We start from the raw sequence: 27,511 nt of genomic DNA, 5'->3' as shown, positions 1-27,511 counted from the left end.
GATACTTAAAACTAGTATTTCCCCATAGGTGTCACGAAGCGAGGGAGGTAAGATATCCAGCTTCAAACTATTTGTTTCAGTTGCTTCAGTGCTTTATGCCAGCAGCTTCTGATTCTCAGCAAGGGAGCCCAAGCCTGGTCTCACCGAGCATTCAGACACCAAACACCCATTAGACTCCTGTGATGGTGAAGGAACTTCTCCTAAAAAAGCACCCACAGACCACTGACTTAACACATGGCGGTCACAGCCCAGGTTTCCTTCACTCCCAGCACTGGGGTCTGTGATTAACAGCAGGGATTTGAGAGCAGCCAGGCCAGGCTGTTAGAGAAGAGTCCCTTCGGCGCATATTGGCTCCAGTGCTAAATTTGCATACAGTATTTGCCAAGGGTTATTAGTGTTGATCAGCTGTTAAATAATCTGCCCTTTTCATTTCAGGAGGCCTGTCAGGACTTGCCTTCGTGTAGGCTTTACTTAAACAGGAGTTTTATGGCATATTGGAAAAGGGTTTTCATTAGGGAGCCTTTTCCTTGAAATTTCGACAGCTACAAATACTAAACACTGTCTCTGACATCAGGAGCATCTGCCACATGTGTTGCCTAACCCTCTACATCCTAAGAGCGTGGAAATGGCTGCAGGCTCTCAGCAGTGGAAATCAAGATACAGTGCCGCTGGCACCTCTCGGTGTGCCAGGGAAGGACCCGAGAGAGGGGATGGACAGATCCCACATCAGGAAACGAAATTATTCCCTGTTGGAGAAGGGCACTGGGAGGTTGCTGTACACAGGTTTTATAAACAGCCTCACGCTGCTCTGCACCTGCAGGGGTGTACTCTTTGGGGTGACTTGTGGCTGCCTTTCACTAGCCTCAGTTTTAGCTGTGTCCCTGCAGGGCCATACACCCTTTGCAGTTATCAACAGGAGCTCCTGAGGCTGGGGGCACGGACCTGCCATTCAGAAGGGGTGGCTTGTGACTCATAGGGAAACAGCAGGATGGGGAAGAACCGCATTTGGCCTCATGGTTAGGCAATGCTGTCAAGGGCCTCTGAAAAGTCAAGCCAGGAAAAAAAACCTGGGGACCGAGGGGAACTTCACAATAACTAGCTGGCTCCCACACATGTAATTATGCTCACTGCCCTACAAATTGTTAAAAGAGTCAAAAACAAATCAAAAATATGGATGCAGCAAGGATCTGAAGAGGGTTTTGATATGCTTATCAGCAAGTCTTCGGTAGCCTGACAGAAAAAAGTCATACTACTTTGTGGGGCAGGACTGTCTCCATGACCAGCAAGCAAACCAAAACACCCACCTACAGGTCAGACCCACATCCTGCATCTCCCCTTCCTCCTGCCGGCAGATTTTGAGCAGCTCTCTGAGAGGCTTTTCCCCTCAGTTGCTTCAGCACAGGGATGCATCTTCCCCACTGCACCGGTGGAGAAGGATGCTGCCGACCACCTGCCACCAGCCCCAGTGTCCCTGCTGTGGGGCCACTGTGACACCAGCAAGGGCTGGAGCTTTGGCCTCCTTCTCCCCAGGGCTGAGCCAGGGAAAGAAACACGAGCAACTATGAAAACCAAACCATTTGACTGTAACGCATCATAAAACACAGGATCAGCTGTCTGCCCCTCGCCCACCTCGCTGGTACAGTGACTTGGTTGTGCCTTGCTGGTACTGCCTGCGTTATGGTCATTAGGCAGCAAAGCCAGCAGTTAGAATTGATTAATTGATTTGAACATTAAATAGGTATTCCTTCTCAATTATTGGCAGGTTTGTTAATGGATTACTGTTTAAACGATTCTGATATTTTAAATTACGTGTTATTTTATAGATGCACATTTACTTAAAAAAAAAAAAAGAGCACCCCTTGCATCTATTAACATATTAAAGAGAAAATAAAACATCCAGGCTGATATAATGCACAATGTGGCATTACTCTGGGTGCTTCCTCAGCTAGGGAAATCTTATTTGTTTAATAATAAGTTGGTCATGAATATGCAAATCTGCATCAGTGCAGTACCTCACTGCTGTCACTATTAATGAGTTGCAAATTAATGTGACAACAAAAGGAAAATCTATTTAGTGACAGATTTGTGGTTCATACCTGGCTCAAGAGAGCAACCATCTACAGTCACATCGGTCTGCTGGAGCAAAATGTGCACATGGTGTGGACAAGGTTTGCTTCAGGGCTGGCAAACCAGAAACAGGCAGCACACTGCCTTCACCCCCAAGGGGAGAAGGCAGCATTGCTCCTAATGAACCATCACACTTAACTTGCAGGAAAATACCATCTTTTCACTCTGCAATCACAGTGAACCCATGCAAAGCACACTAACAGGGGAAATGCAGAACTAACAAGACTGGTGTAGGTGGGAAGACAGCGTGGACATCTAGACACGGTACTTAAAGACAACTTCATCTTCTTCAGATCTACTTGGGGATTTTTTTTTTTCTCCTGACAACATTACAAGCTCACAAAGTGAAAGTTGCTGGGTTCCTGTCACTTTCTTCTCCTGCCCCTCCTTCCAGCAGAAATGCAATGGCGAATAAGCACTTTGAGAAAAGACCTAGTACATGTCTTCACAACTGTGGCATTCAACTCTTCTGGCTTGTGTAGTGGCACCAAGCCCTCTCCTACCAACACTGGACTCATACTGAAATGAAAAGATGATGTTCTGCAAACAATTTTAAACAGATATCATGCTATTTTTTCAGTTAGCTTGTGTCTGTACAAGTTTAAAGTAGCAATGTGTGCCTTTTTCCTGTACGAACTGAAGAAATGATGCTGAATGTTTACCAGCAGCCCTGCAGAGCCTGGGGATGGCAGATGCCTGCATTTACCACTCCCTGACACCTTGTTCATATTAATGCACAAATGATGGGTCTCATCCATAGTTTCGTTACTTAGCACAGAAATGAAGGGAGGAGTCAGCTCCAAACTCTTGGATTCATGGCGTGAGCACTGCCCCTGGGAGCAGTTTTTAAGACAATTTCCATTCTGCTCCTGTGATCCTAAAAACTAGAAGCTGGGTTGGGCTTCCAGTGGGTATCTAGGCTCTCCCTTTAGCAGATTGCTCCCCAAAGAGCACAAACAAGGACCAAACGCCTCTGTGCCTTGCTTGCCACCCACTGTATCAGTGTCTTTGGCACAAGTGTCCAGCCAGGCCACCAGAGCAAAAGGGGCAGAAAACAGCAAAGCAGAAGAAATGAGAAGAATGTCCACAGGGAGAAATAACTCAGATGGGAAACTCTCAGGGCTGATCACACTATGCAGACTCTAGTCTTCTTGGGTAAGGCAAGACGGTAAAGGAGAAGTTCAATATTTTGCTGTCCTCAGCAGCATCGCTTATCTTGGGGGAAACCTCCCAACACTGCCCATGCTGTGGCGTCCCCTCCCACTCCATCACCCTGTCAGGCAGCCAGCCCCGAGCCCGGTATTTCCCGGGGTTTCCCAGCCAGCACCAAGTAAAATTTGACAAAGGAAACTCCCTTCAGTGAGGCTCACCTGCCAGCTCCAGCTGAAGATGGGGTTTTCCCCTATTGCACCGGTGGCTCTCCAATACCTCCACCAGGCAGCAGAACCTCCCAGCCAAGCAAATCCAAGTGATAAGCAGGGGAAATTCGAGGAAACACCTTGGCTTGGGCCCCAACAGCATCAACACCACATTTTCACCTTGCAGAAAGCAGGACACGGGATTGGCAGGGTTTTACCATCCCCAAAGGCTGCGTTTCTGTTTCCTCGTTTTTTATTAACCTGGAGCAATGCCAGCGGTATGAAGCGAGTGTCTTTGGTCCAAGGAGGATGCACAGGAAAGTGTTTTAAAAGAGAGCAGCAAGAGTCCAGAAGCTGAAATGCTGAACATCGGCCCCCTCCCAGCCCTACCCTGCTGTGCTGGTTGGAGCCAGCTCAGTCCCCGGCTCTATGCCATGCAGAATTTGGCCCTTCCCGGTGCTGTCAAGGCAGTTGGTGTTTCCACTCCCCTGCCTACATTTACTGTCACATAGTTCACTCCCTGCAGGCATGCTGCCATTGCTCCTCTCCCCAAGGTAACTGTTCCCTTGGCTCACCTACTGCACAACCACATGCACTTGCAGCCCAGAAAGGTGATCGTATCTTGGGCTGCACCAAAAGCAGCATGGCCAGCAGGTTGAGGGAGGTGATTCTGTCCCTCTGCTCTGCTCTGGTGAGATCCCACCTGGAATCCTGTGTCCAGCTCTGGAGCCTCAGTACAGGAAAGGCATGAACCTGTTGGAGAGGGACCAGAGGAGGCCACAAAAATGATCAGAGGCTGGAACAGCTCTGCAGTGAGAACTGGCTGAGAGAGTTGAGGTTCAGCCTGGAGAAGAGAAGGCTCCAAGGACACCTTATTGTGGCCTTTCAGAATTTAAAAGGGTCCTATAAGAAAGATGGGGACAGATTTTTAGAAGGGTCTGTTGCGATAGGACGAGGGGTAATGACTTTAAATTAGAAGAGAGGAGATTCAGGAAAGACATGAGGAAGACATTTTTTTACACTGAGGGTGGTGAAACACTGGCCCAGGTTGCCCAGAGAGGGGGTAGATGCCCCATCCCTGGAGACATTCCAGGCCAGGCTGGACAGGGCTCTGGAGCAACTTGATCTAGTTGAAAGTGTCCCTGCTCATGGCGGGGGGGTTGGACTAGATGAGCTTTGAAGGTTCTTTCCAACCCAAACTATTCTATGATAAAACTACACGTGCAGCCAGCCCATCCCATGACAGCCTCTCCCAAACCTTCCAGAATGGGAGTAGCCAAGCCAGTCTCATGCACCCAGCAGCACCGGATGCTGCCCTCCTCCTTCACTGAAACCTCCGTGCTCTCTCAAGGACCCTCACACAGCAAAGTCTCTTTAAAAATTACATCCTAGAAGATAAAATTATTGCATTATGTCAAGGGACAGGACTGTGATCAGGTGTTCCCCGCCACAGCCCTATTTTTAGAGCGCAGACGACAGGCCCTGGGGCAGGCACACGCTTGCATTACAACAGCATGAGGCTGTTACTGTATTTCAGCACGGATGCCAGCGCCAGCATGGAGAAGGCCCAACTGTACTCAGTGGAGATAGTGGAAAGCTGACTAAGCGCAGACATTCGGGGAGCACGTGCTCAGGATCATTGAGGAGTTGGCCAAAAGTGGAAGCTGCATCAATCTGCTGTTTGCCTGCAGGGCACTGCAAAAAGTGAGGTGTCTGCCATGCACCCCTAGACACAGTATGAAGCTGATTTATGCTCAGCTCAAACCATCCAAGCATTACGCAGCTGATCAGATAAACGTGTCTGTAGCAATTGCTTTTAACGTCCTCCCTTACCTTCGTTTTTCTGGCCCTCCTCTGCTTCTGGAGAAAATCAGGATGTAAAAGCAGCCAGCACTGGAGAGTAGGGATGTCTGCGTCTCAGTTCCTTGCAGATCTGAAGGTTGGCGTAAAGGAAACCCAGGATGTGTGTGTGTAAGCTGTACAGGAGACACCATCATCATCCTTATCCAAAGTCTGGGCAGAGATGTCAGTGGTTGTATCAGGACTAAAAATTCCCTGTCCTGTGTGGAAATAGGACTTTCAGCTGCCAGCAGCAGCCATCGGACCCCTCTTTCATCTCTTGGCTCAACTACAAAACCACCTTGCCCCCTTGCAGCAAAGGCTTAGCCTGCAGTACACTGACCATTAATCAAAACCTCCGAGTTTTCCTGCTCCACAGAGAAACTTTTTCCAGGTGTTTTCCTCAGATGTACGAAGTGCTCTGCTCAAGACCCTTTTGGTGGGTGTCCTGGCCCTCATAAGAGCAGCACGATTTAAATGTCTCAGCTGAAGCGTTTGGCTGTCACAGGCCACACTACTGTTAAAAACAGCCCCAAAGCAAAACTCAGAGCACAGCAAGAACTTCTTTCCACAAAGGGCAGACCCAAACCCTTAAGAGAGGGCTTGCCCAAGCCCAGGGAGCTCAGCCTCCTAAGGTGCAAGTTCTCCAGCTGTGTAAAAGTCACATTCTGTTCACTCTCCCTTTAGATCCCTCCAAAAGGTGCTCACAGCTTTAATGCTATACATTAAAACTAAAGCATTTAGCTTAGTAGTATTTTCTTCCCCTCTGCAGACACCACTGAAAAAAAAAGAATTGAGTCAATTCAACTGAAAATGATGACAAAGAAGGGAAAATAATTGAACGTATTCACAATTCTCTAACCAAAAGGCGATGCAGAAAGTATTGTGAATACCGCTTCTAAACCTCTGTCCCACAAAAGGTGCCTGCCTGACGTTTCCTTGTAACCTTGAATTTAGAAAGCTGAGGCAGATTGTACCTCAGATTTCATCAGCTGCTCGCCGGCACCTGTGCCAGCGCTGCTCCGCTTCAGGAACCGCTTGCGGAGCCTCCTTTCAATAAACATTAATGAGTCGGAGCTCATTTTGCAACCAGGCACGGAATTAATGGGAGTCACTTTAGCCTCTTCATTTCTCAACAGTTTTATTGCCTTTAAGAAAATTTTTGTAAAATATAAATACAAAGGCAGGAGATTTACTTACAAAGTTAAAACACAGATCTCAAACATAAACACACAATTCAGAAAATTTAGTTTATGTACAGTTTCAAGCAACTTCAACATATGTTAGTTTTTCAATATTTTACAAGGTACAGAAAAAATAGTTCAAAGTCTTCTTTAAATAAAGAGCATAAAATGTTTAAACATATATAAACAATCCGGTTTGATGTGTGAAAACTAAATTTCACAGCTTTTAAATTAGGATATAAAAGTTCTTACAATTAGTTGATGCGTATGGATATGGTTTAATTTATATTACAAACTACTGAATTATATTCAATAGTGCTTACCTGGCCAAAGCAGGTAATTCTGTAAACAAAAAACCAAAAATAATATCACCAAGTGCCTTACCGAATTCTATCTCCCAAACAAGCCACATGACTTTGATCACATCACCTAGAAAAAGTATGTTCTGTGTAATCAGTGCTTTGTATGAAACAAAGTCGATGTGTGGGTGTGTTCTTTAAAAAAAAAAACGTGTTCCGAGTAATAACAAACTTATCCCAAAGCCTGTGTGCATTTAAAGAAACGTTATATAACAATTTTGTAAAAACTGATTGAAGTTAAAAAAAAATTCTTCCAAAATCCGTCCAACTGGAATTCAGATCTCTTATATAAAGGAAAGATATTTTTATATTTAATAGTGTCCTTTCTTTACAGAAACAATTGCATTTGAACACATATACATAAAGAAGTAACTGTATAGAGCACTGTACATTAAACGGCCTGATGGTTCACCAGAGGATGTCAAAGGGAGGGTCCTCGTGCGGATGCAACCAGTGAAGCGAGGAGCCGAGCAAAGTCTTGAGTTCGCTTGTAAACTCTACCAAGTCCAACAGCTCTTTGCTCTCCGGGTTAAAAGCTTCAAGGTCCGTAGCACAAGAGAACAACTGGCTGAGGGAAGTCTGTTTGTAAAACTCTGCCTCTGTGATGGTGACAACTTCCAGATTGGGGAAGTTGCAGCGGAAGATGCGAGATGACATTTTTAGCCTCTTCACCACGTCCGAGAGCAGAAGCCAGTTTCGCGGTCTGTGGAAGCGAAGGACAAAGAAGCTCCAATAACCAACATTAAAGCCGCAGGCTTCTTGATTCTTCACCATATCGCTATGCGACAAACCCTCCCCGACTGTACCCACACAAACAATCCCCCTGAAGTCGAGCCCATAGCCTGGGGGGGGGTGGAATATAACAGATATTTACTCATCAAACGGCTGCCCACAGCTTTGGGGAAGGAGGGGGACCAGGCATGCAGGGGCATTGGTGCCTCTAAACCCCAGGCTCCTGAGCACACACATGGGTCAGCAGCCATCCTGACAGCTGCCCACACAGGTCAAGGTTCACCTGGCTGAGCCCAACTCCCATTTAGCAAGTTAGGAGATGGTTTAGAGTTATAATCAGAAATTTCAGCACCTCTGACTTCCAGAGATGCCAATATTAAGTACAAGTCAACAGAGGGGGTTTTGTCAGATTAAGAATACAGTTTTTAATTCAATCTTTGTACTCGTCCACTTCGAACAACTTAAGTTATATACATAACTCAAATTAAAAAAATGCTAAAACCCACGCTCCTGCGTGATGAATATTTAAAACAATTTTTCCCATGGCTGTCATCAGAACTGGTTCAAATGACAAACAGCAGCTGTTTATGAAGCTAATTTATATCTTCAGTATAACGGATGATAAAATTTTCCAGGTCTTTGTTTATTATTTAGTATCATAGTATCTTCTGCAATATGTTTCTTCGTTCAATATGATTCAGGGCTTTATCCAGTTTTGCTGCAAAGTCTAGAACAGCTGTAACAGTGTCATTTTTGAATCCACAAAAGCGTGTCCGCTCAGCAGAACAGAAAAGCCCATTAAATAAAATTAGGAACACCTTACAAACGTCATAACCAAATTAAAGTGCTAGAAGCACTTGTATTTTTGTATGTTATACCAAGATGCCTGGCCTGGGGTGAGGGAAAGAAACTGTGTTCAGAGATCGTTTGTTCAGCTCAGCAGTATGACACTCAAAACACAGCCCTGACAAGTCAGCCTTTCCCCCCCTCATCTCCTATTAGCTCATTTCTAAAAAGCCCAGCAGTTACGGTATTGCTCTCTCATTTACGTTAAATAAATGCAAACGCATTTCCCCACAGACACAAACTGCTGCCATCTCAAGCAGATCATCTCAGCTATTTTTACCCCAAACCCTGTATTTGTTCTTACCCCTGAGAGAGACACACTTGAATGTTGTAACATGGCAAGGGAGGCTCATCCGAAAATTCAAATTCAAAGACATCGCTAAAGCCATCTTCATCTTCATCACCTGGGCCAGGAGGATTTGCCAAGATGTCAAATCCAGATTCATCTTTTGGATCTAAATAAAAACAAATAAAGGTGCCAAGTCAGCATTGAAGAGACTGTTGCAGGTCTTGCTTTTTCTTCCAATAATGTGATCTGTAAATAAAATCAGTTTGCTTCCTTCCTAGCTTCCTCTACCATAAAAACAAAACAGCCCCCACCCGCACGTGCTGCGTGTTTTGAAAGTCTCCGCATACAAAGAAATAAAGGGTAACATTTGCTCACCGCACACAGAGCTGCCATAGAAATCCCAGTACAAACCAGGGTCATCAACACTTCGACCTTGCAGGTCAGTTAAATACTCTGGAGAGGAAAAAACAACAACAAAAACATACTGATGAGAACAAAAAGCTGGCAAGTTTAGCAGACCATGTGTCATACAGTCTAACTGTGCATCCTCCATACCTTCCGTCAAAAAAACCCCACATCTGATGCGCATGCTACAAACAACATCATATACACACCATTCTCACTAATATCCCCGGAATTTGCTTTTCTCCTGCATCCTTTCTCCCATCACATCAGTTTATGACCCGTCACGTCAAATAATCACCCAAGGTCTAACAGGGACAGACCCAACCTTAAGCTTGATAAACCAAGAGCAGTATTTTATTTTTGTGAAAGACAGCATGTACCACACTTTTTAGCCTGCACAGTTATTCTGGACACCAACTTGGGTGCAAAACAGGGTCCCCAAAGAAACTGATGGAAAAGGTTTTTCCACAGAGATACATTCAGAAGATGTTAATTCTTTTCTACTGGGACTCAAGATGTTAAGAAGTCCAAGATACTGGACTTGACTGGAGTCCTGATACACCTATGCACTTTCTACACTGCACCATTTAAAAAGGTAAGTGGATAAGCACTTAAACTCATTGACTATGAACATTGCAAACATTTTCAGAGATCAGTTATTAGGTAATGCAAGTGTCTTTATCCAAAAGTAACAGGAAAGAAAAAAAACAACATAAAACCATGTTAGAACATGGAGACATTTAAAGACAAGACTCTTTAATATAGGTTGGTTTACAGCATTTCAGATACAAAATGAGGCAAGAGTTGCAAAAAGACGAGTACTAGAAGGATAAAAAACAAGACTATGGGAAAACATGTTTATATTTAACAAACAGCTATTCAGTCTAACAAGTTTATTATTTTCATTTCAAAAGAAAAGTGAAGGCACTGACACAGCCTACTGACACCCTACCTATCAAATCTGATAGAGGCATAACCCTTATGACTTATTAAGAGTTTCAACTAGGACCCCCTACGCATGGCTACGCTTCCCACCTGCAGCCACTGGGTTTTTGCAGGCAGAGAGGGAGCTGCTGCACCCTCACGCTCCTCAGCATGGAGCCATCCCCGCTGGGCAGCAGGGACTTTGGGGGGCCAGGGAACGTGTACCCCCTCCATCCCTGGCAGTACATCCAGCAGAGCCCCAAGCAACACAGCCACGCACCTGTGAGGAAGGTCTCCATGAGCTCACTGTGGGTCATCTTCACGATGGTCCTCCCCGAGTAGGTCGCAAGCGTTGGATCAGCACCATAAGACAGTAACAGGCGGACGATTTCCAAGTGATCGTTTTCGACCGCATCATGGATTGGTCTAGGGAAATAAAAAAGATCATGGCGTTACACTTTGACTCGATAGTATTATGCAAATGTATCTGACAAGAAACTTCTGACTTCAGATCAAAGTTATTTATAGAAAATAACACTGTTAATACACCTGCCAATCATCTCATCGTTGGTTTTACTTGCGCATCATCCCCTTCCCCTCTTGTCTTTGAATTCACAGTCATACTGCTCACAGCAGATATTTCTGTTACATCTATTCACTGCTGTACATATTTTGAGGGCCAGTAAAATAATTACACCGCTGTAACAGAAGGCAGGAGTTTGCATGGAGCCTCACAAACATCATTTTCCTACAAGTCACTCTACCGTTCCAAATCTCTGCCAATTTAACAGCGTGTTGTGGAGTAAAGGCGCATTCAGCCTGTCTCTGAGCTAGTGCGGAAATCAGTTACCCAAAGCTCCTAAATTATGTACACAGAAATAAGTTATGAAAATTCACTGGGAATTAAACTTCTGCACTATGTCCTCTTTAAATAGCACTTGTGAATATATTTAGAGCACAATTCAACCCTTCTACTCACAGGACAGAAACACATGTTATTTTAAGTTCAGTCCACCCAGAAGTTAACGCATTCTACGTGGCATGAGCAATCTATACAAGCTCAGATATACATTTTGTGAGCCTACAGAAGGATTATTCATTAATACACATGCCTGTAATTCCAGGTTTAGAATTCCTTATCACTAATTATAAATTGCATTAACTTTTGCCTTTAAAATTGATTATATGAAATGAAGAGTAGACTGGAAGTAGAACATATTACCCTTCAGACTAATGAAGATGTGTTAAAATCCCGTCTTTTCCCTAGACAGCAATGAAGAGGAAACTGAAAGGGGAGTCCAATATATGACCAGTGGCCATGGCAGTTCAACTCAACTCTGCGCTCCTCCTCCTCCTTTACGCTGTCAACACCACTACCCCCCAACAAGGCTTTCAAACTCTCAAACAGATGTATTAAAAGGCAAGAGATATAAAGAAGGACTTTTACTAGGATCACATACTGCTTTCCTGGAAGGCTCTCAAAATGATGTGACAAGGAGAAGTCACCTGGAAGCACAGACAAGCAAAACCCTCAGCTCCCTTTACCAGTCCGCCAAACAATTCTTGGTTAATGACTAGGGATTAAATTCCCTCCGGCAAGGAGGCCACCACGTCCCACCACTCCTCGTGCCACACACAGCGATGTCCCCTCTAAGTCACCACCGCTTTGGTATGGGCTGCCATCCATGTGAGCTCTGGGTGGGAGAGGCAGAACAAACCAGGCCCATCGATCACACAGCACTGCTGGTAAGAGGGGGACTGATCTATCTCAAAAAGAAGTACGTCTCAAGTGTGTTTACTCCAAGTACTTTCCAGTAGGCTGTGACATAGAGCGAAGAGAGCGTCACACGTGAAGCACTCTTGCTTGCTCCCATCTAGCTGGAAAGCCGTATGCAGTTTTGTTTTTGACATATGCACGCTATATCAACATGAGGAGGTACGCTTGGAAATTTTGTGGCTCGTTCCCTATGGAAAGAGGGCTCATCCCACAATGCCTGCCTCCTGCACACCCCAGGCCACCAACACTGCGAACAAGCAGGTGACCCCCGAGCTGCTGAGCACAGTCCTCAACCCAGCTCATGCCACCCCTCAGACCCACAGCACCAGAGAGTGAAATGCGCTGTGCTGGTTTGAGTGAAAGCAGGTTAATTTGCCTCATGCAGTTAGAAACGTTTGTTTTCTGTCATTGAAACGCTTCTTTTTTGGTCATTGTTTGGATTTAGTGTGAGAAAAAGAAGGTAACACCCTGGAACAGGCCTAATGTTTTTAATTGCTGTTGTCTGAGAGCCAAGGCCTTTCAGAGCTTTCTGCCCACACGTGTTAGGCATCGAGGAAAGGGGGCTTAGATGGGGCAGAGCTTGACTGACATCCAGACTGATCAATAAGAGTATTCCATCCCATTTTTAAGGAGAGTTGTGATCATCCAGTGAGGGATAGAGACCTGTTCAGGTTGTGCTCTGTTTTGGCCGAGTTCTGTTCAGGAGTTTCTTTGGTTCAGCCTTTTGCCAGCCTGTGGTTTTTGCAGAGGCCTCTGGGCCTTTCTGCCTTTATATCTTTTCTCTCTCCAGGATCAGCTGTTTTTGGGACCAGGTGCTGCTTCCTGGTGGCTCGGTGTGAAGCGAGTTCATGAGGAATTGCATTTAGTATCCTTTATTTTATATTCTATTTCCATTCTATATATAGTAGTAGTAGTATATTATTTCATTATTTTATTACACTGTGTTTATCTCAATCCACAAGTTTCCCCCTTTCCTTTCAATTCTCTCCCATTTGGGGGCTGGAGGAGGGAGAGTGAGCGAGCGACTATCGTGGTTATATAGTTAGCTCGGGTTAAACCACCACACACACGCACGCCTTCAAAGCTTGGTATGCCACTTTGCAAAGCCACTTTTGAATGTAAAGAACAGATAGGTTCATGAGGATCACTCGCAAAGGGTCAGGATATCCCTTCTCAGTTTCTCAAGGAAGTCTTTAACATAACACTGAAACTATACGACACCCTTGAGATAGAGGGTGCTGGAGAATCCAGCGTTCCTGTGGTTCCCCGCAAGCCTCAGCCTCCCACCTCCACCTACTGACTCTGCTTCTGCACAGGGATGGCTGCAGCATCGTGTCCCTGCGCAGCACCCAGCGCATCCTGGATCCAGACAGCGTTAAACATGTGAGGCGATACACCGCGAGAGGTAACAAATAACAGGGGTGCTGACACGGAGGCTGAAAAAGTATCGGGTGTTTCTGGCTGTCAGCAAGCATCTGAGGCCCGAGCTGTCAGGTCAAGACACTCTGAGCATCTACAGCGCAAAGGTCAGCCTTGCTGCAAACCCTCCTGTCCCGCACTGGGCACGAAGCATCCCTGGCTGAAAGTCTGGCAACAGCCACCGGGAATAGATGAGAGCTACAGCTGCCGCCAAATGCTGGGGACGCTTCTTCTCCCCCGCTCTCTCACTTTAACGTAGTCTTACTTTTAAACTGGTTTGCATTTTCTTTTAGAATTAGGATTTTCTGGTTGGGGAGGGAGGAGGGTGCAGAGTGTTGTGAGTTTGTGGGGGTTTTTGGTTTTTTTTTTGTGTGTGTTTTCGTTTTGTTTTGGGATTTGGGTTGGTTTTGTGTTGTGTTTTTTGTTTGGTTTTGTTTGTTTGTTTGTTTTAACTGACTTACCTGAGTGGCTTTTGAAGCCGTAATGAATTCAATATGATCCCTTAACTTACGAAAAACAGCACCTAAATCACCTCCCAGGGTTTCAGTCAATTTAATGACACCCTGATGAGATTATTAAAGGGTGGCTGGGCATTCCCCAGGAAGGAAAAATTGTAGCTCATGAGCTGTAACCCCAGAACTGGAGCCCCCTCTCCCTTTCTATGGGTCACCCAGCTCGGTGTGGTGGTGCAGCGGGACAGGCAGACCCATCTTTGTCGCCTGAGCTCCGGGACCGAGAGGGGACTTCAGAGAGGCAAGGGGAAGGAAAGGCGCAGTAAAGCTCCACAGAAGGAGGAAGAACAATAAATAGAAGGAAGCAAAGGAAGGAAGGAAAGAAAACACTGGGCAGTGTGTGTGTGGGGGGGGAATGGAGATTCCCCATAGATAAGGCAGGGGGAAAAACGCAATAACAGAACACTGACAGATTCTTTTACTGGCTAGCACAGCTTCTTGGCAAGCTCACAAGCAGGAGCATGAAAAGGCACAGCTACTCCTTTGCTTCTCCCACCAGGGCCGGCAGAGGAAAGAGTGTTTTTCAGTGTTGGCAGAGCTGAACCATCCTCTTTGTAGGATGCAAAAGTAACTACTGGATTCAGCAACGTTTTCAGATGTGAAAAAAAAGATCCCTGGGAGTCCTCTCCTGGGCTGCTTTGCCCATATAATCTTTTCCGCCCTGAGCATTGTGGAAATAAACACTCTCTATCCCTAATGGTACAGTTAACAGTAGCAGAGCTCGTTTCTAAAACAAACCCTTCGAAAGGCCCCAGAAGGATCTGGGGACATTTGAGATCTGCAATATCCTACCGGAGACACACATCTCAACCCTCTCTCGTGTACTGTCGAATTCTTCCTACTATTTTTACCGCTACTGGAGTTAGGAAAACATTTCACTGGGGGCTTATCATTCCACCACCAAAATTATAAACTATTTAGACCAGCCAGGGTTTGCTCTCAGCCTTTCAGGCACCATCAGAATCTTCCTCACTGCAATAAGAGGTCTCGTAACTCACCGAGCAATACCGTATCCTGGCGTTTTATTTTTATTTCCATCTACTCTATTACGCAACGCTGCCCCACGGAAGAGGCAAGACACAAGTTGCAGGAGGGCAGCTACACCGGCTGCCTCTCCTTTAATGCAATTAGCTGCTGGAGGGTATCGCTGTGCCAAAACCAGCTGAAAGGACGCAGGGAGAGAGCCATCTTGGCATGGTCCTCCCAGGGAAAAAATAAAAAAGGCTGAGCTCATCAGCCGCCAGCGAGAAGGATAAAGCAAAACTGGCTGCGGAGAGCGAATCTAGCGAGCGGGCTCTGAAGCAACGAAGAGGCCTCGCTAACAGGCAGGAGATGCCTGTATTTTTGGCATGCGGCTTTGTTCTTAAAGCAGCGCTGGTTCAGCTAGGGCATGATGTGGAGGCAAGAGGAGAACAAGGATGAGGGCAAATACAGCAGCAACCATCCTTGCAAACAGCAGGCACCGGGTCATCAAACCGCCTCTTGTTGAGCTACTGCACTTACTGGGGTCCTGTCAGGGAAGGAAAGCACTCACCTCTTAAGCACAGTCTATTATTATTTATAGGTAAGACGATTAAGAGCCTTTAGTGACTGTGGCACCTCTGAGACGGGTCTTAAAGATCTTGCCAGGTTCTACGATAATCTTTGATTAGCCACTAATTCAAACAGCAGAGTACTTGTGTATTCACGGTCTGCAAGCGCTGCATTTGGAAAGCCACCGCCATCAGCATAGTTTTAGGGGAAAAACATATCAGACCCCGGCACTTAACCCGGCCAAATGTGCTGCAAATAGGACAGCCAGAGGGACACTGCGCACTGCAGGCATGCAGGCAGAGCCCCAGCACTGAGCTGAGGGTAAAGGGAAGAACTCCACCGTACCTACACCCTGCAAATACCATCCTCTCCTTGCCCTGCCAGTACAGTCTGGTGCTCAGTTTGTTTCTGGCCTTGTGAAGGTTTCTGATAGTAATCAGGAACCAGAGGCTGAAAGCCGATCTTATCGACTGAACTCAGATGACAGATGGACTGCAGGTACATAAAAGCCAACATCAAACCAAGAGGCTCAGGTCTTTGCCTCACTTTCAAAACTTACACATGGATGCAAAACCACCACATCGATGGGAGCACCTGCAGCACTTCAGACAGGACTTACGAGACACACTGACTTTGCAGAACTTCCTACAGCCTTCATGTTCATATCGACATTTTGTGCACACTGAAGCCATACCTTCACTTGTCACAACTTTTCAAAGACCGCCCTCCAAAAAGCTGACCACAGAGGTGGCAGGCAGCAAGTAATGCAAACTGAAGCTTCAGGCAGCTGGCATCCAAGTGTCACTCCAGGCTGCCACACAAACAAACGCAGCGAATGCGGGTACATCACAGTCCATGCAGTTACATCACTCCGCGATGTGGGTTTACTATAACTGGCTGAACAGAACTAAACACATTCACTGCTACTGTCCAGAGACTTCAGAGCTTTCAGCACAACCAAAAATATCTTTGGCTAGTGGGTTTGTGGGGTGGTGGAGGGGGCAATAAGGCATATTCAACTAATTAAAAAAGCAGGGGAGGGGGAGAAGCTTCTGATGGTGGGTTTGTTTGGGTTTTTTTTTGCTTTTAAGACTTCTAATATTTTTTCAAAGAGGTGAAGGTGTCCAGGAATTTGTATGTAAAAAGCAACACAGCTGAGGAAGACTGACACTTCTTTCCTCCTAAAACTTAAAGAAGAAAAATTTACTGAGGCTTCAAGAGACAAAAAGGCATTTATCTTATGCATGTAATGATTTGCTCTACAGAAACAGAGAAGTCAGGCCCTATCAAAAAGCAGCGGATAACGCTGATCAGAAGTTCCTTACAGAAGCTTCTGCTCTCTGTCCTGCCCAAATCAGGGCAGCTAGACCGTCTCCCATCTATACATTAGATGCACCTTGGATTCACGCTGTCTGGTGAGCAGCTTTTCAAACATAAAATAAGTCTGCCATCACAAAAGAAAGGGAACCAATAGCTGAGTTCTAACATTACCATTTAGGATCAGATCATTATTATGTTAATTTCTGAAATGCATTTTCCCAAAAACAACTTTTCAGGGTACGGAAGCCAAGTTTCTTTCTTGAAAAATCAGCCTCATCTGTGAATAGAAATCAAAGGTGGACTCGGAACTGGCAGGTGATTAAGACTGGTCAGAAACTTCCTGGGGTTAATTTTCTGTAAAGGTTATTCCAGCAAGTAAGACAAAAAAAAAAGTAGGATTCTTTTAATGGGAACTTGCCACTATTGCATGGGTCACACATTAAAGCTGGAGGCAGCAGAAAACACGAGGCTGTTTTGCAGCCTAGAGAGCTGAGAATTCTTACAAAGTGGGGAGGGAGAAGGAATCTGACAATCCAGCCAGAGTTTCAGTGTTTCTCCAGAGATGTTCCCTTTGGGCCATGATGGGCCGGTAACGACTGACCATCACGAACTTCTAATGGACCATCCTAACCAGCCCTCTTGGGACTTTTGTTTTCCTGACTCCCCCCTTCCCAAGTTAATAAATAAAGAGCTTAGAAACAAAAGAGGCAGACTCTTAGTTATGCTAATTTTACCTCCTCGGCTATTTGGATGGTGATAATGAGTGTGATACACCATTTAAGATAACAAGCCGCAGGAGCTTCACAGAATACAAAGTGACCTGTCCCCAAAATTCATAGACTGGATAATGTTCTGCATATGCTGAGGACAAGTTACCCCAAGGTCAGCCCCGCAGAGGCGGTCAAAGAGGTACTTTAGGAGATGCACAAGCAGCTTAAAAAACGGGCAGAGCAGCATTTCTGTCTCCACAAAGCAAAAAAGAAAACCTCACCATCTATTCTGCAAGCACAGAAACTAAGCACCCCTACAACACCGTGAAACTAAAAAAGGCTAATTCGGGATAAAAAAAAAAAAAAAAATCCAAAATATAATATGAGCAGACAGTTAAACAGTTCAGCAAAACAACATTCTTATATAGCGTATATAGCACTCGCACACCCAACTGCCACAAACGCCTGAAGTGCTCTTAAAAGTAACCCTGCCAACAAGGCAAAGGCCACTCTTTCAGCACAACTCAAAGGACCTGGAGCGCACAATGAGCAGGGCTGCACCTCAAGTTTCTATCACTCCTTCCCGTCCTGCAGCTTGCAATTTCACAAACTCTTAAAACGAAAACCAAACCAAACCAAACCAACAAACAAACAAAAAAAACCCACGAAAAACTTATTAAAACTCCCAGAAGAAAAAAAGACAAGTGTTGGTGACCCCTTCCAGTGCTGGGGTGGGGGTGCTGCTAACCTGGTTCCATCCTGAGCGCTGCAGTTGACGTCAGCCCCGTACTCGAGGAGATGCCGCACGATGCTCAGCCAGCCCCTGGCGCAGGCTTCGTGCAGGGCACAGTAACCCGCGTTGTCACGATGATTCACATCACACACCTTGCTTTCCAAGCAATACAGAACCACTTCCTGGAAAAAGGAGGAAAAAGAGAAACGTCTGAGTTATTTCTTGCTGCGGAGATTTCTTGAAGGAAAAGGGAGGAAAAAAGGCAAAACCACAAAATCCATACAATATGCCTTAGTTACCCTCTTTGAGATAAGTCAGTCAAAAGGAAAAGAAAAAGGGGGGCCACTTAAAGTCGTGTTTCTACAAGAGACACAGCGGAGAGCACAGCTTCCCACGAGCAGAGTAGCTTGTGCGAAGCAGCACGGAGAGCCCCGCGTTCTGCAGAGAGCTCTGTTATAAATAAGAGACAATAAATCGATTTTGAGCCAATCAATCGATTTTATTTAGCAAGCGGTAATTAGGCAAAACAGCGCTGGGTGACCTGCAGTCCCCAAAATCAGGAATCATCGCAGAGGGGGAATGTGCAAATTTCACCGACAAAACTCAGAGCTTTACACTTCTCAACTTACAGACATAAAGCTAGCAGGAAGGTTTTTACTCTTACATCTGCATTTTTTAGCAGAAAATTCCACAAGCACAACAGCAGCACAGCCGATGTCAGTTTGATTTTGAAAAGAAAAAGCGCATGACCCGAAACAAAACACATTTAAGACACACAAAGGACGGTTTGCTATCAGCAAACAAACAAAAACTAAAGCCCAACTCTATCAGGATTGGGGAAATCCCATTTTCACCCACCCTGGTTTTCTGCATGCAGAACTAAAGCCAGGCGCCAGGTTCCAATAATGAGCCCAGCACCGTGGGAAGCCATGTGAATTTAACACAATTCATCTTGCAGTCAAATATACCACGGTCGAGAGGCTAGGCCAGACTCAGCTCTATGCTGTCGGGTGGCCTTGAAACAATAACTGCTCCATCACTCAACCAAAAATTTAGGATGCTGTGAGTCTTCCTCGATTTGTCCCAGAAGCACAAGAAAGGAAAAAAAAAAACCACACAACAACAAAAAAACCAAAACACATTTCTAAGTGATGTTGCATGTATAAAATAGCCTCTGCATTTCCAGATTAGCGGCAAGCCATTAAATTTGCATTTGCTCCTCTCCAAAGCGGAGCAACATCCTCGCAAAGTGGGATGCGGCATGAAGGGGGCGAGTGTTTGCTTTGCCAGAAGAAGAGAATAAAACAACTGCCGAGTGCGACGCATTTATTCTTCCCGTTTCAAAATCTACCGGAAAGCCCATAATAATCTGTGTTCTGGGTACACCTGACCTGAGAGCTGGTATCCAGGATACAGCACGAAACTGCTCTTTTAGCAGGCCCTCACTAAGCAGGCTAAAGCAGGGAGGTAATGAGGTGCCCGTCCCAGGCACCAGAGCATCCCCCTCACCGGCCGCTGGGACAGAGCGGTCCACCCCCTACTCCCAATGCACCCACCAGTTTAACCTGGGATCCCCACACTCCCGCCTCTCACCAAACAGGGGCTCTTAAAGGATAAAAGTCCGTCTAGAAATGATGCTCTTTACCCTGCACTCGCCCAAGCACATGAGAAAAGGCTGTGCAAAATTATACCCCAGAGGTACAAATTTTCCTTCAAAACCAGACCACCATGCCAGGCAAATTAGCAGATGGATATAGGTAGCAGAAGCGGCTGCCGTGTTCAGCTCCACTTTTAGCATGCAGTTACCGTTTAAAATAGATTCTGCAACTCAAAATAAAAGACCTTTCATCTATTTTTGTCAGAAGGAAAGGCTCATCCTAGGGTGGAATACCTACTACTGGACAAAAAGGCTCATTTTGTTGGGCAATTCTGTGTTAAGAGGCTATAAGAAGAATGTCATTAACCACAAAATGTAACCATAAAGACCATAAAACCCTACATCGTTAATTAATTAAATGCCTCATTAACTTTTTTTTAACATGATTTATTCAATTTACAAAAAATTAGCCATCACTGCCTAATACAGGAACATGTGGTGCCACAAACACACTTTTGGTTTCACAAGCATCCTTTGCTAACATTAGAAAACGGCTGTGAAAGTGCCATGGGGCAATTTAATGTCTGTTCAGGCGCTCTATTTAAACCAGCAGTCTGAAAATCACTCGCAGTACTTAATCCAAAGAGCCCAAGCTAGCACGTCAACAGCCAAGATCTGTGCCGCTGCCACACAGCCGGCAGGTTGTTAGCCACGTTGCAAACAGCCACGTTAAAAGGTGCATCCTCATCTCCAAAGCGGTGCCCTTCGCTTTAGTCTCTGCAACCCACGCTCCGAGGTGGCTCCTGCTCCCTTCCCAAGGGAAGGGGGCAGCATCCCCCCACTCATCTCCCATGCCCTGGGCATGCATGCTGCCAACAAGAAGCACTACTCCCCTCCATCCAACCCCAAAACATGGCCCTTAGGCAAGGCGCTATAACCTGAACCCAAAGGCTTCCCTGCAGCGCCGTGCCAAACCCCAGCAGTGATGCCAGTTCCCAAGCAAAGTGCGGGAGCCCCACGGGAGCTATGCAAGAGCAGGAGGATGCTCAGGATCTCTTGCAGCAGTGCCACCCAGGGCCAGACCCTCATGTGAGGTATCCTCAGGGCAAACTCTCTCCACCTGCCTGGATAATCCATGTCTTCCTGCTTCCCTACTACACACCACACATACCTCTAATTTCAGTGCCTTTCCAGGCAGGACTGAATCCCAAATTCACCAAAGAACTTTCCAAGTCCAGACACACACCAAAAAGCAATAAGAGGCACAAAGACAGCCAGTGTTTCCTCTCCCATCAAATTCATTACGCAAGCCTTTTGTAATTTTTTTCCCAAAAAGACTTTACGCTCCCTATAATTCCCCTTTCACAAAAAGTAAATTACAGTTTTAAGGCTACTATTATCTCAAGTCATTTGTTTCAAATGGGGAAAACAGAATGGATTCAAGAGCGGCTGTACACTGTGATGGGTTGCTAACATCCCGATGAAGCACGGCCTGGCCAGCAAAGAAAAAGCAAAGCTTCCTACCAGCTTCAGCAGGGTTTTGCTCAGACCGTATGGATTTCCAGAACCAAAGACCATTTGCCACACTGTCTTTAAGTAGCCTTGCTGACTGCAGCCCTGCAATTTATCTGACTATTCACGAGGCGCATTTGTCCTTCCATATCTCACTCTCACGTCAGCTTTTACACGAAAAATCATAACTGCTTGTGTCCTTCTTCCTGCAACTGTCTGGGGCACATCCATACTGGGCAACTGAGAGTGAGGCAGAGGCACCTGAGCATGTGGGCTCCCCACAGATCCAGGAACAATATGTACAACTCACCAGCACCTTTGCAAGCCAAAGGTGCCGGTGCTACCTCTGGTTTTGGGGTGGGATCTCTGCATGGGCGCCAGGCATCCTTGCTGAAAGGCAGGCAGGCTGCCAAGGGCAGGCACAAGCTCACTCACTCTCAGAGCAGAGCTGCTGGTGCTGCTCTGCCCCAAAACAGCATCCCTGCTGCCATCAGGGCTCGGTGGTGCCTTGTGGTGTCAGCTACTTCCAGCTCCGAGTCCTGCACCAGCACTTGGCATCCCTCTGCAAACCACAGCCCTAAGCGGCACAGACTCATTTGCCTCCTCTGCCGCTGGGCTGGTGAGGGGCCACAAGGCTGCCCACTGCCACCACAGCAGCTGTGAGAAGCCCCCACAGGCCTGTGAGCATCCAGCGCTCCCACTTCAGCATCGGCCCCCGACCATCACATTGCAGCCACCAAAGGTTGCTGCCCCGCTAACGGGGACGGCAGAAAACAGATGTGTGCAGCTGTCACAGGTCACAAACCAGCAAATTAGCCTGAGCCACTGAGCTTTTCTTTCTTTTCTTTTTTAAATAGAGAAATTTGTAACTTCTTGACCACTCTAGTTTTTCTGGAGACAAAGGAAATTCAGCTTTCTTATAACTGCAGTACTCTGGTCGCTAGCAAGAAAAACACCACAGCTACAGAACTTCCACAGCTAACGAAACTACCACAGCTCAACCCAGGCCAAATGAAGCCCCAGACGGGTGGTGCAGCCACCCACTGCTCTGGTCCTTGAAAGACACAGCTGATGCCAGATGCTGACAGTGGCTCAGGCACACAGACCAGGCTCTCCGCCCTGTCCCACACTCTGCCAACAACAGGACCGGCTGCTGCACTGTCAATGCCGGCAAAACAATCAAGTCAAACGAATGTAATATTTAAGCCTATTAAAAACATGGTGTTCGCTTGAACTTTTGGGTGAATTCAAGTCAGAAAATCAAAATCCCAGATTAGCTGATGATGGGAAGGCATGGTGAACACACAAGGTTAACCCATGGCCCCTGGACCCCCACCTTGGTGAGCACAGGCATCCCCAGGTTTCTGCAACTAGCCTGCTAGTGGCCAACACTGCAGATAGCTCCTGCTATCAGCAAAGCAAACAGAGAGCCCTCGGCCGCTGCTTGAGCAAGACCTCAGTCCATCACTAAGTTTTGGAGCTGCTCCCATTGAGCTGTGCTCAGTGAAGCATTCCAGGTGCACAAGGCAAAGTGCACAAGCATCCCACGGCAGCCTGCTATGTGTGAGCGGTACTCGCCCTAACAGATGCTGCTGTGCAGGAAGAAAATACACTCCGATAGCTTGGAGCACATGCTACAGCACATTTTGATTTTGGATCCATGGGAAATTCTAGGTCCATAGGAAATTAAATAATTTAAATGATGGAGATTACCATAGCAACATTGCAACAACCACTTCTCCTCCTGAATAGAGCTGAAGTGCCCTGGGTTAGAAGAAGCCTCTGTCTAGGATAAACAAAACCTTTCCAACAAACCCTGTCTTTCAGAACTGGAGAAGGTCTCTCTCCATACAAAGGTGTCCAGCTATGCAAACAGCATTTCGAGGTTTCCACAAATCCCTGAGGCTGGGCAGGTCCCACCAGGACCCAGGCTGATGCCACCTTCCAGGGAGGGCTTCAAGCCCAGCTCTGAGGTGCAAGGTCCTCTCTCCACCAAGGCCAACCCAGCAGCTGTGTCAAAAGCAACAATCACTCCCTGCGATGAAACACTTCTTTGTGAGACGTGAAGTTGAGCAACAACGATTCTCACACCTACATGCCCCTATTTCTCCAATAAAAGCATGCTTCAAAACAGCAGAGCTAGAGGATTCATTGGTTTCTGATTTTTGTAGCAACAGGGGTGCTCTTTCATTAGACAATATTGTTCCAGCTACACTGAGCATCTCCAGACTCCAAGCATAAAGCATGCAGAGTGCTCCTACGATGCATCTGATCATGCATGAGGACACTCCAAGCGCTACATCCTGTGTCACATCCTAGATAATCCTTGGAGAGAAGAACAAAAAATAAAACCCTCCTCCTAAACTACATACTCTTCACAAATAACAAAAGCAAAAACTGCACAGCTCATTAAAGATCACTATAAAGACTACTTTAAAAAAACAAACAAACAAAAAAACCACCCGGTCTGTTTGCAGATGGCTTATATTTAAACAGAAGCAAGGGTTCCCAATAAAACTTTTACCCTTTGCTCATTCACACAGGATGCTGCGCACGCTACATCCCTGCCAACCGTGGGGACCCATTCCCGCAGGGACCTGACTCCAGACCCACGCACCGGGAAAGGGAATGCAGCAGGGAAAGGGGGCTCGCAAATTTCAACCACCAACCTCAAAGCTGCCACTTGGCAAATTCTCCAACTCTCAAACTGGAAAGAGGGTTTTAACCTCATACAGGGCAGTGAGAGACCCTTACCTCATAGCCCAGGCGCGCCGCTCGCTGCAGCAGTGTTTCCCCCGCGTTCTTATTGACAATAAGCCTCCGGGCTTCGGGCGGCATGGGCCGGCTCGGGGTGGTGTCCTGAGGGGGGCTTGCAATCGGCAGCTGCGAGGGCTGCGAGGCGGGGAGCAACGCGGGAGTCTGCTGCAGGCGATCGTACACCTTCTGCTCGTACACCTTGGCTGGTGAGGAGTCGCAGTCTGAAGCAGGCTCTGGTCGCTTCCTGACTTTTCTTGCTACCGTGACCTGTCAAAACCATTATTGTGAGGGGGTTTTTATCCTCATTTTTACAATACAGCCACAGGATTATATTTTGCCGACAAAGAATTATACTTTCCTCCTGATATTACATTTTTTAAGAAAGACCTGTTACAGCTTTTAAATGCAAGATGTCTAAGCCCCTGCAATAGTGCCTTTAAGTCAGGTTAAGAGAAGCAAATACAAAATGTGCAAAGCATCCACAGATGAATTTGAATGCAATCCCCGCTACCCTGCATGCATGACAGCGCATCAGTTTTAAGCAGGCTGGCGCTGCCTTCTGAGAGGCTGGTGGACAATTAAGTCTAAATAAAGATACCTTATCTTCAGCATTTTCGATATCTGTGGTGTCATCCCCTGTCAGAGATGACCTCCTTCTCCTCTCCTGCAGTGCCAAGTGTTTTGTTTTACACTGACGTTTCCCTGATGGCTTCTCACACTCGCTGTATTTCTGCAGCAGAGATGCATGTTGGAAATCCTCCTCTTCGTCTGTGTACAGCCCATCTGTCTTCCGGCTTTCTTTAATTTTCTGCTGTTTGGCAGCCAACCTCGAGGCTGGAGTACAGCTTGGCTGAGCCTGCCGTTTGCTGTTTGCATTGGTGGATGAAAGGCTCTTCATGTGCGGAGACACTGGGAATACGGGCAAGCCTAAATGGGAAGGAAAGGCATTACACGTTGCATGGTGTGTTAAAAGGAAAACACATTGCTAGCACTTAACACAAGCTCCTCGACTGCTTAAGAGATCTACCAATTACATTTTCAAATCATTAATATTTTAAGTGTTCCGCGTTCAAATCGTAAATAGCATCTTGCCAGTTATAACGTTACGTTAACAGTTGTAACGCTGATCAAAAAAAACTCTCTAAATGAGATGCCCGGTGCCAGGTGCCAGGGCAGGGCGAAGGCCGTGGGGTGCTGAGCCGCGCCGTGCCAGTGCAGGACTGCTGCAGGCGGAGCGGAAAGCCACTGCTGCACCACCTCGCCAGGTCAAAAAAACTCGCCTTCTTACCTGGAACTGCTTTATCTGACAGGGAACCAACTCCTCCAGCAGCCTGGGCCCGGCCGGGCTCGCCTGCCTTTGGCTCTGTGTAGTGCCAGGGCAGATACAGGGATGGCGGGGGAGGAGGGGACGGCAAGAGAGGCCAGGGCATGGATGAGGGCTTCGTGGGACAGCACAGGGGGAATGGTGAGTTTAGCCCTAAGATGGCAATAAGATGGGGAACTCCTTAGAGGTGTTTCTGCTTGAAAAGCAAACCAAGAGAGGAAAGGCTACTCAAGCAGCCGTCCCTACAGAAGCCCCGTGCAAACCCTCTATCAAAAAGTGCAGGGGTTTTGCAGGAAAAGCTATCAGCTGTGTTTTTGCCAAGGACTCTGACCCAAAGTGACTCTTTCTGTGAGATGAGAAAGCCCTAGGACATCAGGCAACTAAGACCAGTGCTCTGCCCCCCACTGCAGCATACTGGCAAGGCCGGGTTCTCTCCCCGGGTTAGCTGTAACGAGCTGGATCCCACGATCTGGGCCACTTGCAAAAAGCACGGCTATTTTTTTTTCCAAGAGCGCAAGCAGGTTTACAACAAAACAAGGACAGGAAAGTTGACTTTTTATAGTCTGAATTTCCCTTGGGAAGAGAGTTGAGGTGACCTCAGAACCAACTCCTCTGCAGAAAAATGAATTAAAGGTTGCTGGAAAGGAAGGGACACTTCAGCCAAACAATGCCACGCCACTGAGGGAAGGTATGGAAAACTCCCCACGCACTTGAAAGAGGCTCCTTTGCTCCGAGAAGTCTCTGAAGTGATGCTACTTTCAGAATAGAAGCTATGACGGGAGCAATAAGGCTGAATGCTGCTCAGAGAGATCATTATTTAAAGAAACTCGATCCAGAGACAGTCGGTAAAAAAGAAAATAAAATCTAGAATTCTCTTGGTGGGCAGCTTCACACTTTTGTCTTCCTTTAAATAGATCTGTGAAAGTAAGTTGCAGAAGGCTTTCTAGATTAAAGATGAAAACAGAAATCCCTCAGTTCTTTCGAGCCGCTTCCTAGAAAAAGATGCATACCATGGCTTGCCAAGCAGATGTCAGGGAATTTACGGGACACACGATGTGCAGATTGTTCAGCAAAAATCCAGTAAGTTTTTTAGGCATTGCAATCCTGAAGAAAGCTGCCTAGTCGTAGGCTGAGCCTACGGATGCAAGGCTGTCTTTCCAACTCTGCAGACAGTAGGAAGCAAAGAGCGTTTAATTCTCCTGTTCCCAACTAACCTAATTGGAGTAGCACATGAAGAGCCTTATTCCAATACGTAAGTCTTATCATTATCTCCTTAAACAATTACTAAAAAAATTGTGAAGATGGAAAGCAGCAGCGATGAGGTTACGAAGGAAGCAAGAAACTGCTGCACGTAGAAAAACAAGAATAGAAAGAAAAAAAGCCCCACAAGTCTGGTGAAGGACAGAAATACCTGAAGGATGGAGTCAAAAAACACAAAAGAGCAGCCTGTTTCAAAGAACTGCAGGCTTTCCCATGCAGGGATGCTGAGGCAATAAAAGCAGTTCAATCACCACAAAAAATGGGTACTCCAGCCTGCAAGCTCCACGTGAACTCTGTGCTCCACTTCGACCCTCCACAGCAGTGACAGCAGGCACCAGGATAAACAGGTGCTGCAGCTAAGACATGGAGAGTAGCAACGCTATGCCCAGGAGTTTAAGGATCAATAACATCGCAAGAGGTCAGTGCTATCCAGAAAAAGCCGAGCATCAGCCTGCAAAACACAAGACACGCTGGCAGAAAAAAGGCAAGCGGTTAATCCTGGAATCCCACCCCATCTTTCTGACAACTACGTATGTGAAGGGAGAAGCCACAAGAGTGGGCAGGAATATCCCCAAATATCCATGAAAAAAACCTACTTAACCAAAAACCAAAAACAAAACCCCAGGCCTCCAACTGATGTGGGTTGTGGCACGTCTGACTCAGAGCAGGACCTGCCTCCCTTCCCGCAGGAGCAGGCTGCAGAAACGTTCCGCACAGAAAAGCAGCTGCCGCCGCATCACCTGAACGCCGGCTTGTTCGGCTCCCGCCCCGGCAGCTGCCTCCTCCTGCCTGCCAAGCCAGCGGCCGCCGCGCTGCCTGCAACCCGTGGTGGCTCCAAGGGGCAGGCAGCGGCTTTCCCACTGGGAGAGATCCTCCCGGCTCCTCTCTTCGTCAGCTTTTGTTTCCGTGCTGCCCAAGCAGCGTGGTGATTAAGAGGACCGCCAGGTTTTCTCCTTGTGCCGCCTGAGCGACTGCGAGTCCCTGGGGGACCATC

The 27,511-nt window shown here is 46.7% G+C and overlaps 1 protein-coding gene across 12 annotated transcripts in view; it reads right to left on the bottom strand.

Annotated features, from left to right (window-relative positions):
• Positions 1 to 6,448: 6,448 nt before the first annotated feature.
• BCOR (BCL6 corepressor) overlaps positions 6,449 to 27,511 on the bottom strand; it is an 82,269-nt gene continuing 61,206 nt past the window's right edge. For all 12 annotated transcript variants that reach the window (XM_065070118.1, XM_065070127.1, XM_065070154.1 and 9 more), the window contains 7 exons: positions 24,532 to 24,860; positions 23,931 to 24,200; positions 18,083 to 18,249; positions 10,344 to 10,489; positions 9,110 to 9,187; positions 8,750 to 8,900; positions 6,449 to 7,570 (listed from right to left, as the gene is read on the bottom strand). In XM_065070118.1, coding sequence (XP_064926190.1) covers positions 7,276 to 7,570; positions 8,750 to 8,900; positions 9,110 to 9,187; positions 10,344 to 10,489; positions 18,083 to 18,249; positions 23,931 to 24,200; positions 24,532 to 24,860 — 1,436 coding nt within the window. In that variant the 3' untranslated portion in view covers positions 6,449 to 7,275. The remainder of the gene's footprint in view (positions 7,571 to 8,749; positions 8,901 to 9,109; positions 9,188 to 10,343; positions 10,490 to 18,082; positions 18,250 to 23,930; positions 24,201 to 24,531; positions 24,861 to 27,511) is intronic.

The sequence above is a fragment of the Columba livia genome, chromosome 1, assembly GCF_036013475.1.
Source record: "Columba livia isolate bColLiv1 breed racing homer chromosome 1, bColLiv1.pat.W.v2, whole genome shotgun sequence".
NCBI lineage: Eukaryota > Metazoa > Chordata > Aves > Columbiformes > Columbidae > Columba > Columba livia.
The sequence above is the reverse complement of the archived record's forward strand: the minus strand, read 5'-3'. Positions and strand labels throughout refer to the sequence as shown.